This window comes from Thalassophryne amazonica, chromosome 21 (assembly GCF_902500255.1).
Source record: "Thalassophryne amazonica chromosome 21, fThaAma1.1, whole genome shotgun sequence".
Lineage (NCBI taxonomy): Eukaryota > Metazoa > Chordata > Actinopteri > Batrachoidiformes > Batrachoididae > Thalassophryne > Thalassophryne amazonica.
The window spans coordinates 11,051,806-11,073,174 of record NC_047123.1 but is presented as its reverse complement, the minus strand read 5'-3'; the positions used below and the strand labels follow the sequence as shown (position 1 = coordinate 11,073,174).

At 41.7% G+C, this 21,369-nt stretch overlaps 1 protein-coding gene and 1 long non-coding RNA gene across 2 annotated transcripts in view; one reads left to right on the top strand and one right to left on the bottom strand.

Moving 5' to 3' along the window:
* Nucleotides 1-13,467: 13,467 nt before the first annotated feature.
* LOC117502993 lies at nt 13,468-16,077 on the top strand. Its single transcript, XR_004558448.1, has 2 exons — nt 13,468-14,408; nt 15,740-16,077. It is a non-coding gene; the product is annotated as an uncharacterized LOC117502993 (long non-coding RNA).
* scara3 (scavenger receptor class A, member 3) overlaps nt 16,003-21,369 on the bottom strand; it is a 71,810-nt gene continuing 66,443 nt past the window's right edge. Inside the window, 8 exon segments of the mRNA XM_034162141.1 lie at nt 16,003-17,241; nt 17,320-17,497; nt 18,546-18,738; nt 20,685-20,773; nt 20,863-20,979; nt 20,981-21,016; nt 21,018-21,056; nt 21,058-21,085. Of these exon segments, the coding sequence (XP_034018032.1) occupies nt 16,745-17,241; nt 17,320-17,497; nt 18,546-18,738; nt 20,685-20,773; nt 20,863-20,979; nt 20,981-21,016; nt 21,018-21,056; nt 21,058-21,085 (1,177 nt within the window). The 3' untranslated portion in view covers nt 16,003-16,744.

The window sequence follows — 21,369 nt, the reverse complement described above, 5'->3', positions numbered from 1 at the left end:
CACCATCAATGCTGAAAGTTACATCCAGGTTTTGGAGCAACACATGCTGCCATCCAAGCAACGTCTTTTTCAGGGACGTCCCTGCTTATTTCAGCAAGACAATGCCAAGCCACATTCTGCACGTGTTACAACAGCGTGGCTTCATAGTAAAAAAGTACGGGTACTAGTCTGGCCTGCCTGCAGTCCAGACCTGTCGCCCATTGAAAATGTGTGGCGCATTATGAAGCACAAAATACAACAACGGAGACCCCGGACTGTTGAACAACTGAAGTCGTACGTCAAGCAAGAATGGGAAAGAATTCCACCTACAAAGCTTCAACAATTAGTGTCCTCAGTTCCCAAACGCTTGTTGAGTGTTGTCAGAAGGAACGGTGATGTAACACTTTGTTCAGTGAAGGCATCTTTTAATTTGACATTGAAAATTGAAGTCCGTTTCCTGTCAATCTTTGTATCTTCTGAGTTCGATCCCCACATTAAACGACTGGGAAGCAGGAAAACCCCCAACAAAAGTATTGGTCAAACACGTTCAACATCTCTTGGATTCTATGACTCATGTTACCCTAAATGTGACAGCTAAGAATGACAGATGTTCCAAACTACTCCTTTTTAAAACCCTGTCTGCTTAACCTGAGGTTCAGGGTGTCGCTGATCTTGATGACTGCTTGTTGTGGAGCGACCAGAACTACATTCTCCAGAGCAGGAGGGGTGAGTCATCCTCCAGCCACATGGCGGTTGTTTATTTCTGTTACAAACTGCAAAAAAAGGATGTAGGTGCACGTGAATTATTTATGCATGTGAGTGAAACAAGAACAGGAGACACTCAGAGAACATCCGGGTCAGTTCATGCAAAGGATCTATGCAAGAAGTGTGCAACCAACAAACTACACATCAGATATCCGGGTAGCTGCACCATGTGAGCAGGTCAGCTGAATAAAAAGCAACTAATCACTGGAATGCAAAAACATGTCAGTATTCAGGCGATTCCACTCCCATCCTGCAGGGGGAGGCACTGGCACTGATAGTCAATGTGACTGATTCCATTTCAATTTTTATAAAACTACTTTAACTCAATACAATAACATTTCACAAACCAGCAAGCATTAAGAAAATGGAAAAACAATATTTTTAGAGACCACACTGACAAAACTGAAAACAACAACAACAACAACAGCGGGCCTCATGCAAGAGACACTCGTACTAACAGATTCTTTCCACATTTACCAAAATTTTTTCATAGGAATGAATAAATCTACGAATACGCCAAAACTGTAACAGGAATATATTTGTGTAATTTATGCAGTAACTTTGAAAACTCTAAATAAATTACACATAATTATATTGATGTGATTCTGTTTAACTCAGCAGCACATCTGTTGTGTGGGCCGCTGAAGAGGAGGTACTGCTGGCCCACCACCACCAGAGGGCGCTCTGTCTGGAGTGCGGGCTCCAGGCACCAGAGGGCGCTGCCGCCTCACAGGAGCAGCCGGGGTGACAGCTGTCACCAATCATCTGATCAGCAGTGGTATATCAGCAGGACGACATCTCCACCTCTTTGCCGAGATATCGCTCTACCTAGAAGGTACCGTACTCAGCTGACTGTGTTGTCTTTGTGACAGTAACCCTTTATTACTTTTGTGCGTTAAATAGCAGACATTCTTCCAACGAGAGGTGGAGGTGGTTTTCCCGCCATACGGATTGCTGGGTGCAAACGCACCCACATTTAACTGTTTTTGTTCCTCGCCAGCAGTACCAGATCCGACAAGCGGAGGCAGTGGCCACCTGGGAGTTCGGGACTTGGCGGCTCCAGTATTCCCGGGGTTCGGTGGCGGAGGAAATCGTGTGGTTCCGGTTCTGCTTTGGACAGACGTCTCTTATCTTCGAGCCTGCCCACGTGACACATTCTTGTGAATTGACTTCTCTGTCTATTGTTGTGATCCGTTGTGTTTGTTGTGCTTATTCACAGCAGTAAAGTGTTGTTATTTGACTTCCTCCATTGTCCGTTCATTTGCGCCCCCTGTTGTGGGTCCGTGTTCCTACACTTTCACAACAACATCCCCTATTTAAACTGTTTATCTGCCTTTTTTTTTTAAATAATTCATATGTGTTTCAAACGTGTGGTATCCGTGTTATTGTTTTATTCTTTTTTCTATCATTTTTTGCTGTTACTTTAATTGTCAATGTTTGCCCCCCAAAAAAGTATGAAAATTGCCTGTGTTTTCTGAAATACTGTGTTTATGGTTTTTGTCCATATGATTTCCAAAATGTAAAATTTAATTTGCAGTGTTTTTTATAAATGAGATTTCAAAACTGTTGCTGTGTTTTATTGATTTTTGTAAGAGAAGAGTTTTCTAAAATGTTACTGTGATTCGGGTTTTTAGTTTGTTTTCTATAATGTTGTGTTTTGCACTCTCAGGGCCACCTCATGTGTTCCGTCTGAAGCATGTGCAGGCATGATATCACACTTCTGAATCAGCAGAAAACACGGGGGCTTCTGGGGCGTTTTCTGGAACAAACCATTACACGGTCAGATCTCACGGCTCCTCGGTCCACCTCGCTGCCACTCAGCGTTTTAGATTTCCAGCAGCAGCCTGTGAGAGGTGTTACATTCCTGTCATTAATTAAATCATTTGTAAAAACAGCTGCTGTGTTGGGAGTTAATGTTTGAAGCCATCTGAAGGGTTCAGCAGAGAAACCAGACGTGAGAAAGGTGAACACGTATGAAAGTGTGGGATTAATTCTGCAGAGCAAAGTCCAAACTGGCAGATGTTCCAGAAACACATCTGGCTCCAGGGTTTATGCTGGATCGGCCTGATGTTTTTCACCACAGCCTGAACACACGATGCCCTCTTGCACTTTCCCTCTTCCCTCCCTTTGACAGCAACAAGGCGTTCCTCCCCTCAGTCTTCTCTCCGTTTAAGATATTTTTCATGTTTTACCTCGACTTAGGAGAATAAATACACTTAGTGCTATAGTTTCATAAAAATCCTTCAAAACCCCCCAAAAGGTGCCGATGCAGATTTTATCCATCACCACCTTTAAAAACATTTATGTTTTGTGGGAGCAGGGTGACAGTAGCCTAGAATTAGAGATTCAGATTCACTATGAAAAGGAGAAAAACAGTTATTAAGTTTCTACAATATCCAATCACCTCCTGGAGTCGGGTTTTCAAATAGACCTTGAATGTAATCATGTGGCGTTGAGACAAACCTAAATTAACAAGTGATCCCCGCTTGTCTAAATAGACCTGGGTTCCCCTGTCTCCATGCCATATTATACCAGACAGCGTGGCTGAGTTGAAATCGCCCATTTTTGACGGTACGCCCAATGCCTTTTAACCAGTTAATGCCATGTTGACAACACATGCTCTCAGAGGATGACCAGGAACAATGACAAATGGATCACAATGAGGAGAAAAACATCAAATTTGTCCTCTTAGAGTCACAACGTTAGGCTCAGTCAAGTGCCTCTTCTGCTACCTCAAGCCTTCTCAGGACATCTTGATAGTAGTGTAGATGTGTCTCTGGGAGCATAGGTATCTTTGGGGTAGGTCTTTCCACAGTTTATCCAAATGGTTCTTGAAGCCGTTAATACTAGATGCTGATGTGACAACGACGAGCAAGTTGTTGCAGGTATCTGAGGTTGTAAAAGGTGCGTTTGCTCAGATTAGTCCTTGGCCTACTTTTCACGACTTTCAAATAATGTCCAGTGGGTTTGGCATTAGGTCTGAGACTTTGATGAAGTCACACACACACACACACACACACACACACACACACACACACACACACACACACACACACACACACACACACACACACACACACACACACACACACACACACACACACACACACACACACACGTCAGTCATATTTACCAGACAGAATTTTATACATTTCAGTCATGTCTCCTTGGAGTCTACAGAATGATAACAAAGGGAACTTTAATTTTCAGAGTCTTTCAGGGTATGATGATCTCCATTTGGCCCCAACCTGGATCATACATGGTCTGAACCAGTCCCCACAAGAGGCTTTCGAGTTCTGGTGCAGCACAAAGGCTGCTTGATAAAGTGTGCAATGGCCTTCCCTCGGTGGGACCTCAGTCCTGATGACAACTGTGGCTGGCTGACTGTCTGGAAAAAAAAACAAAAAAAAAACAATCACAGAACACCAGTGACTCAATGCATCACATGGTTTGCTGCTTCTGGTCCTTTAATCATTACAAAATAAGAGGTGTATTTTTCAGGACAACAAGTCTTTGGGGTCCTGGTACTTCCTGTCTTACTGTATGGTTGCATGACTTGGATGTTACCTATACTGTGTGTCCAATTCTTAGGCAGGTTGTAATCCAGAGGATTAATTTTATTATTGAACAAATACAACGCTCTCAATCATTCTGAAATGATAAGATACCTCAAACTTGAACCTTTTAACAAAGGTTCAAACCATTTGTGTGACTACCACTGGAGACAGGTGTGGCAGGGTTTACAGCACCTCACGAACTACAAGAGGAATAAGTATCAAATTATGTAACGTGAAGTGGCTGGACACAAATGCAAAGCTTTGACACAGATGAGTCACATTTAAAAGGTTTAACTGAAGGCACTGGCAGGGTTCAGCACTCCAACATCAGCAACAGTATCAGACACATGAGACAAAATCAGGGTCCAAAATACAAGCAGGCAGTTCAAAAATGCAGCAGAGCAATCGTGACAAAACTCAGAAGAAAAGAGGCTGGGAGAAAAGGAAGGGAAAGAATGACCAAGGTGAGGCTTAAATACAGAGAGGTAATGAGCAGACGATGAGGAACAGGTGTGAGGGAAAGCTCCAGGGTGTGGGAGTGGAAAGACGGAGGGAAACGCCCACCACCAAGCACCAAGTGACAGACAAGAGAAAGTGGTGAAGCCAAAACCCAAGTAGAAAAATAACAGAAAAACATCACACAAGACATTACAATCCTAATCCTGACAACAAGATGAAGTCACTCAGTGCTGATGCCTCGCTGGTAGAGGAGCTTAACCATTTGTTCACCAGCTGTGAGGCAAAAGGGTCCTGTTCTGCCATTCAGACCCCATGGCCACCCCAAACTCCACCCACTTAACCTGCAGCAACATCAGGTGAGATTGAAGGCTGTAAACCTCAACAAAGCTCCTGGACCAGATAGGGTACTTGGAAAAGTATTGAAGGTCTGTGCTGAGGAGCTATCAGGAGTCCTGACAAAAATTTTCAACATCTCTCTGAAGCAGGTCATCATCTCATCCTACCTCAAAGCAGCCACCATCATCACTGCCCCAAAGAACTCAGCCATAATCTGCTTCATTGACCACAGATCAGTCGCACTGACCTCTGTATTCATGAAGTGCATTGAAAGACTTATTCTCCTCCACGTGAAGACAAGGGATGGGTATTGATAAGATTTTATCGATATTATCAATTCTGCTTATATCAATCAAATTACTTTTCGATTCCCTTATCAATACCTCTTGTGAGTTTTCTGTGTACTAAAAATAGTCTTTACAGGTTCACTATATTAACAACATTTTATTTTATTGAGTCTTAAAGTAAATAAATAAGAAATTGGTCACTGGTCCAGAGATCTTTGATCTCTAGACATAAATAAAAACAAGAGGAATCAGAGATTTCTGACGTCCACCAATCCGGATCCGGATCACCTCCAAAATTTAATGGAGTCTTCGATGGTGTAATATCTGTCTGTGGTGAAACTTTTCTCAAAATCCGTGCAGTAGTTTTGACGTAATCTTGCTAAAAGGCAGACAGACAGACAGACATTCAAATAAATAAATAAATACAGTGGCTTGCAAAAGTATTCAGCGTCTTGGTATTTCATGCATTTTAATTTGTTTATGCCATTTCAAATGCAAAAAGTAGATCAGGCTTCTCAGTATAAAAAAATCTAAAATTATCTTCCTTAGACTCAAACTGAAAGTAAATCTCTACATCTTGATATAAATTAATTAAAAATATAAACGCCAAGATGATGGGTTGCATAAGTAATCAACCCCTTTGGTATAATACCTGTAAATATTCAGTTTAATTGCTAGTTTTCTTCAGACAAGTCAGGGGATGGATACATGAACATTTCCAAGTCACTGAATATGTCCTGGACTTTATTTACATCAGTTATGAAGAAATACACACAGTATGACACTCTGTGGTAAATCTGTGGGAAGGAGACAGTTCTCAAAAACTGAGTGACTGTGCAAGAAGGAGAAGAGTGAGGAAAGCCACCAAGACACCCAGACAACCCAGAAGAAGTTACAGGCTTCTGTGGCTGTGATTGGAGAAATTGTGCACAGTGCAAGTTTTGTATTTTCTATCCCCAGTTATACAGCTTCACAATGAAGTGGTATAGAGGAGGGTTTTATTAAGTTCAGTTCTGAAAGTTCAGCTACAATTTGCCAGAAGGTACATCTGAGAGGCAAGCCTAGATTTGATGTTTTGGTGAAAGAAAACCCTCCTCCTCTAAAGTTCCAGACATATTCAGTGACTTGGAAATGTTCATGTATCCATCCCCTGACTTGTCTGAAGAAAACTAGCAATTAAACTGATTATTTACAGGTATTATACCAAAGGGGCCCATTACTTATGCAACCCATCATCTTGGCTTTTATATGTAAGGATTAAACAACGAGAAGCCGTGCATTATACGGTTTGAATACACAATGCGGAGTCTAAAACACCACGACGCAAAGCGGAGTGATGTTACTCCACGAAGTGCATTCAAAACGTATAATGGACGGCTTTGAGTTGTGTAATCCGCTTATACCATGGTCCCACACAGTGAGCTAACACAGAAATAGTTAAGTTAACTTTTTTGTGTTCTCTTCTTCTTTCCCATCTTCAATCTTGTCCAGTTCGTCCGATGATCTTTATGCTGTTGCTTTTGCTGTTCTTCTTGTTTGCTCTCCTCCTCGTTCCATTCCTAAAACGTTTTATTTTGGCCACAAATATTAAAATTCACTTGGAAATCCATGTTTTATTGCATTTCTGTCATTCACCTGTCAAAACACAGCTGATCTGCAACAACTGATTTGCACGTTGCTATGGTGATGACCAGAGCGGAGTGATTATATCAGTGACTTAACTCGCCGAACTATGTGTGCGTATATACGAAAATAATGCATGCCAGTTAGACATGGAATTCTCACTGACCATGGTATAATTTTAATTAATTTATATCAAGTTGTAGAGATTTGCTTTCAGTTTGAGTCTAAGGAAGATAATTTTCAAAATTTTTATATCGAGAAGCCTGATTTACTTTTTGTATTTGAAATGTCATAAATAAATTAAAATGCATGAAATACCAAGCGGCTGAATACTTTTGCAAGCCACTGTAAACGCCAATGATTTTGTTATGTCCTTGGTGGACATAATAAATAAAATCTGTACATGGTCACTGGATCCTAGATCTCTGGACATAAATAGAAATAAACAAAATCTGTAGGTTTTGTCCAAAGAATTTCCTTTCAGATATTAATGGAATACATCAACATCAATGTAATTCATAAACAACGGAGGACGTCTCATTTTGGAAGAAAAGAAACAGTTTTGGTTGGTTGTAGTTTATGTTTGCAGTAACAACATTTGACCTTAAAATTTGCTTTGAAGTTATCTTTCCAACTTTACTTGGCAGAGAGCCGTGCAGCGTTTGGAGCTGTGCACTTACCCCCACAAAACAGAGGATATTGTTATTGTTATTATCATTATTTCCTTTACCTGATGGACAACTTCAGTTTACGCACCGGCGAAGTGGGTTCAGCTCACGCCAGAGAACCATAGTGTAAAACTCCGGCGTGGAACGATTCTTGTTCCTTGCACGCAATAAGACAAGAGTCCCAATTAGTGACTTTAATCATCTCAAAAGTGACTCACAATTGACATCTTAAATGGCTTTGATAGGAGTTAATGAAGTAATTATGGACCTGCTGCTTCCGAAAAGCAGCCAAGCAGAGAACCAGCGGGTCACAAGACAGTTTCCACAGTCACCCTTGTCTCTTTACCACTTGTAGGTGGTGACAACTATTGAGTCATTCAGATCTATGGTTATTTCTTCTTGAATAAAGATTTTGATGATGAGTTGGTGCAGTTGATGTTGGAGTAAGGGACCTTCTTCTTTAAAGACCTCAGCGAGAATGTCGCTTTGTTGTTTTTCATGCATTTAAGGGTGAGGAGAGTTTCTTTGAGAGTTGGCGTTCGGCTGAGTTCTTCAAAGATGTCTTGTCTTGGTAGATGGCTGAGCACTTCCGAATTCTCAATGATTTGATTAGCGTTGAAGTTTTCTTTCCATCGAACACTTACTGTATGTCATCTTTGGTCTGAAGACCAAGCTCAGGCCATCCTTTCTTCAAAGAGGTGTTTGTCCTTAGTTGAGGGGAGAGCTTCTCTTGTGAGGACATATCTTTCTGGAAGTTGAGGAAAGCTTTTCACTTTTAGTCAACAAGTCATTGGAAGACCTGGCCATTCTCATCAAACCAATCCTGGTACTTTCTCTTCTGGTGTCCAAGGGTTTCTAGGCTTCCTGTTGTTCTGAGCTTGTCCCGATGTATAGGAGAGGGATAGAGTACTTCATGGGGAGTTCTTTCATCAGGCGCTCTTAAAACTCTACTTTTGTTTCTGGGTCTTTGAGTTTGACAATGTTGAACCTTTTGACAGTTTTGTAGCGTCTAGGCCTCCTCTTAGGACAGATGTTCAGCTGAATCTTGGAGCAGATCAGACAATAATCCATCCAACAATTGTCTGTGCCAATCATTGCCTTGTTGGATAGGACATCTTTCTGGTCACACCTTCAGAAGATGATGTAGTCCAGCAGTTGTCTGCATCTCATTTCAGAACAGTTATGTTCAGCCATCACATCGCGTTTCAATTTTTAACCTTACATTTGCAAGGTAAAATATTTATGATTAGCTCCAAACTGACAGAACAGTAGTTCTCACTCTCATTTCAACACGCCAAAGTCCATTCGTGGTGCAGAATTAATCAAATCCTGAATATTGTGGCCCACAAATCTAGACTGAAGCAGTTTAACAACAGGACCAGAGATTTACTGTAGCTTCACATATGGAATAGTTGAGGATTACCTGGAGGAGGTTTCAGTCACCACATGTCTGGTTGAGAAAAAGAGAAACGACTTGTGTCCAAGTCAAGAATTTCTTACATTTCTTAAACTTTTTAGTTCCATGTCTTCAAATGTAGTCTTGATTCCATCAAAGGTATTTCCTTGTAGATCAAAAGCTGCAGTGTTTTCTTACCACTGCTTTAGGGTTTTGAATGAAAAACTGTGTGCGTGATTTAGTACAAATATGCCGTGCTTATAATTAAGAGTCATGGGTCTGCAGGGCAAAGGGATTTGGGTGGAATCTTGAAGTATGTTTTTGTTGGAAAAACCTAGTTCCTGACATCCTACAAAAATGAGATTGCTGTAAAATACTGAGGGGATTAAAACAGTCAGCATAGCGTTTGTTCCACTGTACATTTTCATAAGATTGCTAATGCCACTTCTGAAGTGTATTTTGAAATAGATGCACTCATTATCATAATTTATTGTTGCCCTGGGTCATGGTGGTAGCTGGTTTGATGTATCTCAGATGACCTGTTCCACAGCTGTGTCATTCAGCTCCTCCTGGTGGATCTGAAAGCCTTTCCGAGCCAGATGGGACATGTAATAAAAAATTTTAATCCATAATATTGACATAAAAAGGCTCATTTTACAGTTAGGGTTACATAAATTAAAAGTAGATAAAACGGGAACCAACCTTAAGTTTTTTAATAGGAGCAGAAGAGACAAGAAGTAAACCCTGTTATGTTCTTGTTTTGCCCGGCTTATCTCCGGATTCTGCAGTGTGAAGCTCATGAGGTTTTATGAGTCCCCCTGGATGGGACACCAGTCCAACAAAGGTTACTTCCCCAGCCAAGGCTGCTTCCATTTACAGCTGTGTGAACTGATTCAATGAAGAAGTGTCTTTTCCATGGACACAAGGAGAATGACCAGGAATCCAACTTAGGTCTCTTATTGGTTGTCCAAGTACCTGTCTCACTGAGCTACCTACTCTACTGAATCATGCAATCATCTGATGGGTGGAAAACATGGAAATGCCCAGGGGTCCAGGAAAGCACCGCCCAGGCACTACGACCAGTCCAATCCAGTTCTCAATGTTGCCGTCTGTGGTATACGGTATTCAGATGAAGTGAGAGCATCTTCTTGGCCTTTCCAATTGCTGAAGACCTCACAGTGCTGAGGACCTCCAAGCCAGATAATTAACCCCTTAAGCCCTAGAGCCTGTTTCACCAAAATCACATACCCATACATTATGATTTATTTCTCAGCTTGTACAACCCCTGGCAAAAATTATGGAATCACCGGCCTCGGAGGATGTTCATTCAGTTGTTTAATTTTGTAGAAAAAAAGCAGATCACAGACATGACACAAAACTAAAGTCATTTCAAATGGCATCTTTCTGGATTTAAGAAACACTATAAGAAATCAAGAAAAAAGATTGTGGCAGTCAGTAACGGTTACTTTTTTAGACCAAGCAGAGGAAAAAAATATGGAATCACTCAATTCTGAGGAAAAAATTATGGAATCACCCTGTAAATTTTCATCCCCAAAACTAACACCTGTATCAAATCAAATCTGCTTGTTAGTCTGCATCTAAAAAGGAGTGATCACACCTTGGAGAGCTGTTGCACCAAGTGGACTGACATGAATCATGGCTCCAACACAAGAGATGTCAATTGAAACAAAGGAGAGGATTATCAAACTCTTAAAAGAGGGTAAATCATCACACAATGTTGCAAAAGATGTTGGTTGTTCACAGTCAGCTGTGTCTAAACTCTGGACCAAATACAAACAACATGAGAAGGTTGTTAAAGGCAAACATACTGGTAGACCAAGGAAGACATCAAGCGTCGACAGAAAACTTAAGCAATATGTCTCAAAAATCAAAAAATGCACAACAAAACAAATGAGGAACGAATGGGAGGAAACTGGAGTCAACGTCTGTGACCGAACTGTAAGAAACCGCCTAAGGAAATGGGATTACATACAGAAAAGCTAAACGAAAGCCATCATTAACACCTAAACAGAAAAAAACAAGGTTACAATGGCTAAGGAAAAGCAATCGTGGACTGTGGATGACTGGATGAAAGTCATATTCAGTGATGAATCTCGAATCTGCATTGGGCAAGGTGATGATGCTGGAACTTTTGTTTGGTGCCGTTCCAATGAGATTTATAAAGATGACTGCCTGAAGAGAACATGTACATTTCCACAGTCATTGATGATATGGGCTGCATGTCAGGTAAAGGCACTGGGGAGATGGCTGTCATTACATCATCAATAAATGCACAAGTTTACATTGATATTTTGGACAATTGAAAGGATGTTTGGGGATGATGAAATCATTTTTCAAGATGACAATGCATCTTGCCATAGAGCAAAAACTGCGAAAACATTCCTTGCAAAAAGACACATAGGGTCAATGTCAATGAGCAGATCTGATTTGATGCAGGTGTTAGTTTTGGGGATGAAAATTTACAGGGTGACTCCATAATTTTTTCCTCAGAATTGAATGATTCCATATTTTTTTCCTCTGCTTGGTCTAAAAAAGTAACCGTTACTGACTGCCATAATATTTTTTTCTTGATTTCTTATAGTGTTTCTTAAAGCCAGAAAGTTGCCATTTGAAATGACTTTAGTTTTGTGTCATGTCTGTGATCTGCTTTTTTTATACAAAATTAAACAACAGAATGAACATCCTCTGAGGCCGGTGATTCCATAATTTTTGCCAGGGGTTGTACAAGGTCAAAAATGCAAAAGTTTGGATCAGCTAAAAGACAGGTCCTAGGGGATGTTGTGGATGCAAAAAAATTGAAAGTAAATAATACTTGGCAGGGGTAAATGAGTTTTTTTCCCCAAAAGATGAATTCCGATTTATGTCTTTATTTGCATGGCATTTCAGCTGTGGTTAGCTGATATGTGATTGAAGTGGATACCTTTGTAGAGGAGACTTCGCTTGATGCTTTGATGTACGAGGGTAGGCTGAAAAGTTCTACGGTTCACTGTGATACAGTTAATGCATTAACTGCATCATAGTGAACCGTAGAACTTTTCAGCCTACCCTCATATAATAAGTGTATGTTGATGTCAGCACTGGTTAGTTATGAGTGTTCAAATGTTCCAAAACAGGGCAAGTCCCCAAATTTAGGGACTCTAGGGTTTAAGAGGTTAATAGTGAACATGTCACATGGCCAAAATGTAGTTGACATTCCCTCATTATGCAAGTGATAGTCTTGATCTGAGTCTCCATGAGTAACCACTCAGTTGACACAAAGTCATTCCAAAGGTACCCTATGATCTTCCAAAAAGACCTGGGACCGAATGCATTCAGTCGTCACCTGAGGTTCCACTGGTGAGCATCCAAGCCTCACAATTATATACAAAAACAGAAAGCACCAGGACCTGAAAAACCTTTGTTCTCCTGGATCAGTGTCGGCATTACCACACACCACTGTTCAGGGACTGTACAACTCCATAAGATCTTTCCAGGTGTGTTTTCACCTGAAATGCTGAGGACATTTCAGAAATAAGTGAATGTCTCTCCAAGTTTGACACTTTCAAGACATGCAGATACACTTCTGATGGCCAAGTTCATGAAGTCATTGAAAGCCAACTTCTGACAAGTTTTTGGATCCCACTTTCATGTCATGCAGACACACTTCTGATGGCCAAGTTCATGAAGTCATCGAAAGCCAACTTCTGACAAGTTTTTGAATGCCATCAGTGAAGAGATTAGGTGTCTTCGCTCGCCAGCAGCGATGTACAGCTGCTTGTACCTCCTCATCATTAGTGTGATGGTACCCCTTTAGGAGTTTTTCAGCTTTGGGAAAAAATTAAAAACTGTAAGGTATGAGATCCGGATTGTATGGGAGGTGTGGTGATATTTGCGCCTCTGCAATGCATCCTGTGTTTGTTGACTTGTGTGGACGAGCATCGTCCAGCTTTTGCATTGTCCATGTATCAGTCAGAGTTGACAAACAAACATCTCCAGAGTGTACTGACATCCACAGGGGTGTCGCCATAGACAACACTCATTTGTTGACGAATATCAACGGGTGCACATGCGGAATTCAGTAACACTGGGTTTTTTTCAAATGCACGTCCATGTACATCGCCTTTTTTTTTAACCAACTACATGTGTTATGTCAAAGGCAGTTGTTCACATCCCCGAAACTGCAGCTTAAAATGGTTTGGTGTCGCGATGGTCAACAACAAGTCAAGGATTACTGTCGTACCAGTTTCACTTCAATATCTTGCTTGTTCTTGAAATAATCACAGTGGACACAGACCTTTTTAGCCGACCCTATCGATCATAGTAGATGATATATGTTGGGTAAAACATAGTAACAGTAACAGTCAGAGGCATCAAATCTGAAAAAGGTAACATGAGGGGTAGAGACATGTTTTTGAATTAATGACAACCACTGGGTTTCTTTAAACAACAGTACTACGCTTTGAAAGTACAGTCGGTGACAACTGTTAAAAGCATTTATTGAAGTTTGATGCAAGCCAGTCGCATTTCATAACACCACTCAGGTTTACAAAAATAGGATGTTTCCTTCAATATAAAGCCTTTTTATGTTCTGTGCTTCTGCTGGTGTAAATCCTCTTAAAAGAGATTAGTCTGAACAATGTCATATTGTGCCATTAAGCACTGCGATCATTTATTAACTGTAATTTTTAAATGTACATTTATGTTTCATAAGTTTTATGACTCACCTATCATTGACACATGTTGAACTCTGAGATTCCAGAAAGCTGTTAGCATCTCTTAAAAAAATAAAGGCAGAAGATTTTTCTTCAAATTAATGGCATCACAGCATTCGATTGAAAATGACTGAATTATTTGATTCTGCATCTGCTGGATGCTAAACATCTTCAGAGTACCTGCTCTGAAATACCACATTTTAAAAAGTAAAATACTTTAAAGGGATGCTGCATAATTGTTCAAGGAGTTTTACAGAAACACAAATCCAAGTTTCCACCTCCAAGGATATCTATCTGTCACTGAAAAAAGAACCAACTTAAAATAGCATTGCAACTGGTAAAACTTGAATGAATTAAGTTGTTTGAACTTAAGTTAGCAAGTTAGATCAGCTCTAAGTTCAAACAACTTAATTCATTCAGATTTTACCAATTGTAACACTTTTTAAGTTGGTCCAACTATTCTCTTTTTTTTTCAGTGATGTTTTGGTTGCCATTGGCATGTTTAATTTGATTGGCCTCAGGATCCTCAACGAGGCAGGAACAAACTTCAATAAGATTTGGTGGGCAGTTTGGCCTGAGGTCAAGGAAGAACAGGTCAGGTCAGGTCAGGCAGAGAGCATGCAGTGGTGCCATCCACTCATGTCCACTGAAGCCACTAAATTTTGCTGCAGATCCAGAAGATGAGGTGGATGTTTTTTTTAATCTTTGGTAATCCTGTTTACTTTGATCCTGATCAATTAACTTCAATTCCACTTATGCTATAATCAGGAGATTCAAAGATCAAAGGCAGGGTCAGATCAGGATCCTGATTGCAAGATCAAAGTAAATAGTAATCAGGATTAATGGCAGCTATTGTGATTAAACCTCAGTGATTAGGAACAAACAGCGGTAATCAGATCAAAGCTTGATGAGCAGGGTAAAAGGTGAATTATCATCATCATCATCATCTCAGTTCAGCGATAAAGATAAATATATATTGATTGGCCAATAATATCGGCCAGTACGAGGTCTGTGAGAAAAGTATTGTACCTTTTTATTTCTTTCAAAAACTATATGGATTTGATTCATATGTTTTTACGTCAGCCAAGCTTGAACCTTCGTGCGCGTGCGTGAGTTTTTCCATGCCTGTCGGTTGCGTCATTCACCTGTGGGCAGGCTTTGAGTGAGCACTGGTCCACCCCTCTCTTCGTTGTTTCATTGTGAGGAAATGGTGGAATGATTTGGGCTTTTTTTCCATCAGAATTTTTTCAGAAACTGTTAGAGACAGGCAGCTGGAAACCATTCGAAAAATTTATCTGGCTTTCGGTGAAAAATCTTCAGGCTTCACAGAGAATAAGGAGTGTTACTACAGCTTTAAGGATGGCCCACAATGGCGCTCGGCGCGCCGCGCTCCGAGCCGCCATCGAGAGGCAGAAACCACCACATCATTTCTAAACGGATCGCTGTGTGGAGCCGGGACCATCGTGTGCAATTTCTCTGGTTATTACAAGAGCTGGACATCAGCCATTTTCCAGCAGATTTCACTTTTAACAAGAGATTTTGTCATGGAAAGCCGTGCGGAGGCTTCGCGCGTCACGACCAATTCGCTGATGAAGCGAGACAAAGGAACACCTCCGTTTCGGAGTGCCAGGGGACAAGTTGGAACATGCCCAGCTCTCCACAATTTCTCTTATACTCACTCGACTGGTAAGCACTGAAAGCCGAGATAGGCATGTCCCAACTTGTCTTTTAACACTCCGAAATGGAGGATCCAAAGATCAGTGATCGGGGCAAAAGTGGAACATTCAGTGTCCTCAGGATCAAAGGTTGTGGATCAGAATTGAATACGGGCGATTTGAAGTTTCAGGAGTCGAAGGATTGATTCATGAGCTGTACTGTACTGGGGCGACCCTTTTTGGAACCTGTTTCAAAGCTGAAACAGAACCTTGGTGTTGAAAACTTGGAGTTTGAGTTGTAGTTTCCATTTGAACAATAACATCTCTTTAAGAACCAATAAAGTGCCATTGTTCATCAATGTGTGAAGGATATACAACAAAGGAACTCTGGACCTTTTAACTCTTGACTTGTCATTGAATAATCCTAATTGTATTAAGCAGGAGGGATTTTTTTCCCATCTGTTTCCATGGAGTGTAGATACACTCTGTCAAATAGTCCATTGTTCTCAAAAACACAACTCTTAATCTAATTCTGGGACAACCCCCCAGTTGACTCGACCCTGTGAGGTTTTGATGGCCTCAGACATCAACCTCAACTGCAGACATTCCTCACTGACACTACATTCAGCTGTGTTCAATAGAAAACACAAAAATATGTCAGAATTTTCATTTCATTGTTGAGTAAGAGGTTTGAAATCTGGTATAAATTTGTAATTCAACCCATGCAAATTGCTGGACAAGCGTATTCTCATAGCCTCAGTGCATCGCGAAAATCCCTATAACACGCAGAGGTGCAAAGGCGCAGAAGTAATACCTTAAGCTGGACCCCGAGCTGAAAACAGTGGACTTTTGTTTAATTTTCAAGATACAAAATCATTGCTGATCACATTCAAAGGTACATCGTTTAAACCCCGCTTGGGTACATCTTGAGCGACAAAGCATTGTACACTTAGTGTCAAGAGTAAAGTCACTATGATGTTCAGATGTCTGATCAAAACACAGCCCTTTGCTGACCTGCGTACTTGCAGCCGTCAGTGAATAATAAAGAGAACAGTCTGTGAGCAAAGTTCTGCTTTCAACATTTATCATCATCATATTTATCATTATGACACTCATCAGAGGAATACTTGCCCCGTCTCTGTCTCAGATTTATTCTATAAAAGTTCTTCATTTCCTCATGAAGCCAAAAGAAACATTCAGAATGTTTCTTAGCTGATTATATCCAGGTCAATGTGGGTGATGGCTTCCTTCAGGTACGATTGAACAGTAACTCTAAAGCTTTGGTACCAGACCCATCTCACCTCGGTCTACTGCCTTTTGGAGCCACTGGCAGGTGTCACGGTTTGGGAAGGCTGCTGAATTTTGATTCTGTCATGAGGATATGGGAGGCCTGGAGGACCAGGAGTTCCTGGTGGACCAGGTGGCCCTGCTGGCCCTGGTTTTCCCTTAGGCCCTGGTGGGCCAATGATGCCTGGTAGTCCCTCATGGCCCTGGACACCTGGAGGTCCCGTTGATCCTGGTAAGCCATCTTGACCAGAGCGGCCCATGTCTCCTTTCTCACCCCTCTCACCACGTGGACCTGGCTGTCCAAGTGACCCTTTGGCTCCTTTGAAACCAATTCCACCTCTGGAACCGGTAGGGCCTGTTTCACCAGGTGGTCCCTTGGGCCCAATAGCACCTTTCTCCCCAGACAATCCACGGATTCCAACAAGACCTCGGTCACCTTTGCTTCCTGATAGACCAACAGGGCCTCTTGAACCAGCCTCACCACGATTCCCTTTTGGCCCCGGTGGTCCAGGAGCCCCTGTTGACAGTAGGCAGTGAGACAACAAATACAAAACATTAACTATTCATCAAGTTTTTTTTCTATTTATGCACATACCTTTTACTATAGTGAAGTTCTTTATGAGCTGAGTATGATGAATGTCCACTAATTTCATTTCTTCCATCACCATAGACAGGTTCCTGACATCAACATCTAGTCGGACATTCAGCAACATGTTCTGCTGCCTCAGCGTGTCTGCTAAGTGGAGGAGTAACAAGACTGTGTTGTTCAAGTCCTGCAGAGTCCATGTCAGGATAAATAGAAGAAAGAAAGAACCAAGAAGAACAGAAACACAAAGAACAAAGAAGAATGAATACAGGCTGTCCACCACCGCCAACTCCAATGCAAATGGTTCTTCTAGCTTATTTTTCATGAGCAGCTAAGTCCTTGCAGTACCAAATGCCTTTTGACTGTATACAGACATAGCTGATAAACCAACATAAAATATGGCAGGTCTATATTCCAGATCCAGATCCTTATCCAGATTCAGGACATAATGGCAGCAGACCAAGCAGCTCACCCAACACAACCCATCTTCAGCCAAATCCTCTAACTCTTCCTGGGGGATCCTGAGGTGTTCCTAAGCCAGCCAGGAAACATAATCCCTCCAGCATACCTTGAGTCTACCAGTGGCCTGCACCTAGGTGGACCTGCTTTGAATAAGCAATCTGCTGAGGTTGTCCAAGCCAATCCATTTGTCAAACAAAGGCATCAGAATAAAATTTTGCATCTCCAAACTCCTTCTGCAGCATGGTGAATTAGTGGTTAGCACTGTTGCCTCACAGCAAGAAGGTCATGGGATCACTTTCCCACCCATCACTTCCAAAGACATGCAGGTTAGGTGGATTGGAGACTTTAAATTGACCTTAAGTATGTGTGTGGGTGTGAATGCATTTGTCTGTCTATATGTGGCCCTATGACAGACACGTCCTCTTCAGGTTGTACCTCATGCCCTATAACTGCTGGGATAGGCTCTGGCCCCCATGACCATTGGAGTAAGCGGTATTGAAAATGGATGAATGCATGGATGGGTGGATCGAAGGATGGACAACCCTTATGTCCCATGCCCACTTTGGCAAAGATCCATCCCAGAAGGTTAAAGTCTGTAACCATGACAAACTAGCGTTTCTAGCTCATAGTTGGCCATGAATGTGATCTACAGAGTGGTTTATTGATATAACACAACAAGATTGTATCACATTCACACCCACAAGGGAAAATGTCAACAGCATCTCTTGTTATTAATGTGCACACAGGTTGTTAAGGTTCTTTGCAGTTACCACCTGTAGATCTTCGGTGTGTCTGCCCAGGCGACTCTGGCATGATGAACTCTCCATGTTGATGTACCTGTACATGCTCTGGACATGGCTCACTGTGGCGTTGATGCTTGAGGAGATGGTGTCTATCTCCATCTCGATGGAGTTTAGACGACCTTCCATGGCAGAGAAACGTTCACCTGTCCGATTCTCGTAATACCTGATACCAGAATGATTAAAGATCATTACAATGGAGATGATGAGTTGTAATTCTGGAAAGAACATGGACTGTGTGTTCATGTATGTGTGTACAACTGTGATATGATAATGCACATTTTCATGCCATTCATGCTTGCGTTTGATACCGTGGATCATCAATTTACTCGATAGGCTGGAGAATCACTTGGGATTGCTGGAAGTGCCCTTGCGTGTCTGATGTCATACGTGTCCAGTCGTTCTCACTGTGTTTTATACAATAACACTACCTCTAATATTAATGACATGACATTGGGTTCACAGGGATCTGTTTTAGGCCCCCTGCTTTTCTCCTTTATATAGCACCTTTTGGGCATATACTGCTGTGTTTTGGGATTGCCCTTTCATTGCTATGCTGATCATACTCAATTGTACATGTCAATAACGCTGTAACTCACTCAAATAAAATCCTTAGAAGATGCCTTCCATCAGTAAGAAGCTGGATGTCTAGTACAACTTCCTACTTACTTACTTTCTGATAAGACTGAAATGATGGTTCTTGTCCAGCGAGACATCGGTATCACTTTGACCAGCTGGCGATGGGCCTGGGTTCGTGTGTCATACATCATATGGAAAGATGAGAACCTGGGGTAGTTTTTGATCCTACATTGTCTTTTGAATTCACATTAGAGATATACAAGGATTTGCTTCTTCCATCTGCGAAATATAGCGAAGATTTGTCCATCCTGTCTATGGCTGTTGCTTAGACCACGATTCATGCATTTGTCTCTTCTAGATTGGATTATTGCAATGTTTTATTTTCTGGGTTGCCGCAGTCCAGAATCAGGGGTCTTCAATTGGTTCAAAATGCTGCTGCCACACTTTTGACATGAAGCAGAAAGTTTGACCACATTACTCCCATTTTGGTGTCTCTCCACTGGCTTCCTGTCTCTGCAAGATCAGATTTTAAGGTCCTGCTACTGGCCTATAAAACGTCATGGACTGACACCGTCCTATTTGGCTGATCAACTTAAACTCTACGTACCGGCCCGGGCTTTGCGTTCACAGGACGTAGCCTTACTTTGTGTCCTTAGGGTGAATAAAAAGTCTGTGGGAAATACAGCCTTCTCTGATCGTGCCCTGGTCCTGTGGAATCCTCTCCCTGTGTTAGTGAGGCAGTCAGACTCTGTTGAGAGTTTTAAGTCACGATTGAAGATGTATATGTTTTCTATTTTGTATGATTAACATAGTTCACACTCTGATTAGTCTGTTGTTTGCCGATGGACAGTGAAAAGCCGATTAATGTCAAGCAGAGCCAAGGTCCCCCAGACACCACGGGTCTGCTGGACTCCGCATTGCCCAAGTGACATCGCAAGGTGACGTCACTTGGGCAATGCTGATGTTCATTGTGGTCCAGGAAAAATTTTCAACATGCTTAAAATCTTTGACATCCATGCTAAAATGCTAGTATGCCGTTACTGTTCTGTTTTCCTCTGTCGCCCTCTGCTGGCCAACGCTGCAGCCTTGAATGCATGCATCCCCTCTTCTGGATCAACTTGTCATTAAGGAATAAGTAGAAATGTGAAGGAACATGTATTGACAATGCGCCAGTAGCAAGTGACAAAATCGCAACTACTGATTTCATATAGGCTACGTTACATAATATCTCATACTTTGAGTCAATGATCAGTTGCGCCAATCTATGCTACTGCTCTGGGAGCATACTACCAATGTACCCACCCTCTAATGGCAAAAGCTGAACTATGTCCTATAGCAAGTCCATGGACTGTTGCCAAACGTCAAGCTTCACCAGTACAATATTGCCCTCTGCTGAGCTATGTCAACCCGTGTTGAAGGCAGTACATTTAGACCCCTGGAGTGAGCCTACTCCGGCATTTCACAGAGATTTTTGAGAATCTGCTACATCGGTCACGTCAGCCACATTAAGTCATAGTGTAAACAAACCCTTACCTAGAATGGTATTGAAGGTCATGCATGTTCTCCTCATGTTCATCCATGAAAGACGTTACATTATCAAGCTGCATTTGTAGGTTCATCACCTGCATGTAACAAATTTGGAAGCATACAAGACATACTGTTTGTACTAAACTTGCGTATTACAGTGTCAAATGTTACTGCATAAGGTCACCTGCTGGGTGAGGTCATAGTACACCTCTGTGGACACGGCAATTCTCTGGAGTGCTGCGGCAACACCACTTTGGAGGTAACGTAAAGTCTGTGGCGCACTGCTCATCTCGGATTTGATTTGTGGTCAGAACACGGCTGTAGTTCTGCCAGTCCCCTGGTCAGTGTCTGGAGAACCAATGTATCCTCCTCTGCTTTTCCTTTGCAGGGCATCTATCCACATTGTGCTGAAGGACAAGAAAACATAACAAATACAACATTCAATAGATGAAAGTGTTATTGTCATCCATCCAACCATCTGTTTTCCTTCATATATCTGGGGGCGGGTCATGGTGGCAGCAAATAACCCATATGTTCATCTTCACAGACTCATCTTCCAGGTATTTGGGGGGAATCACAAGACATTTCCAAGCCAGATTGGATGTACCTTGGGATTCCTACCAGATGCCTGAAAAATTTCCAGATGGAGGCATAGTATGGAAAAACAGTTCTACTATGAGCTCCTTCTGAG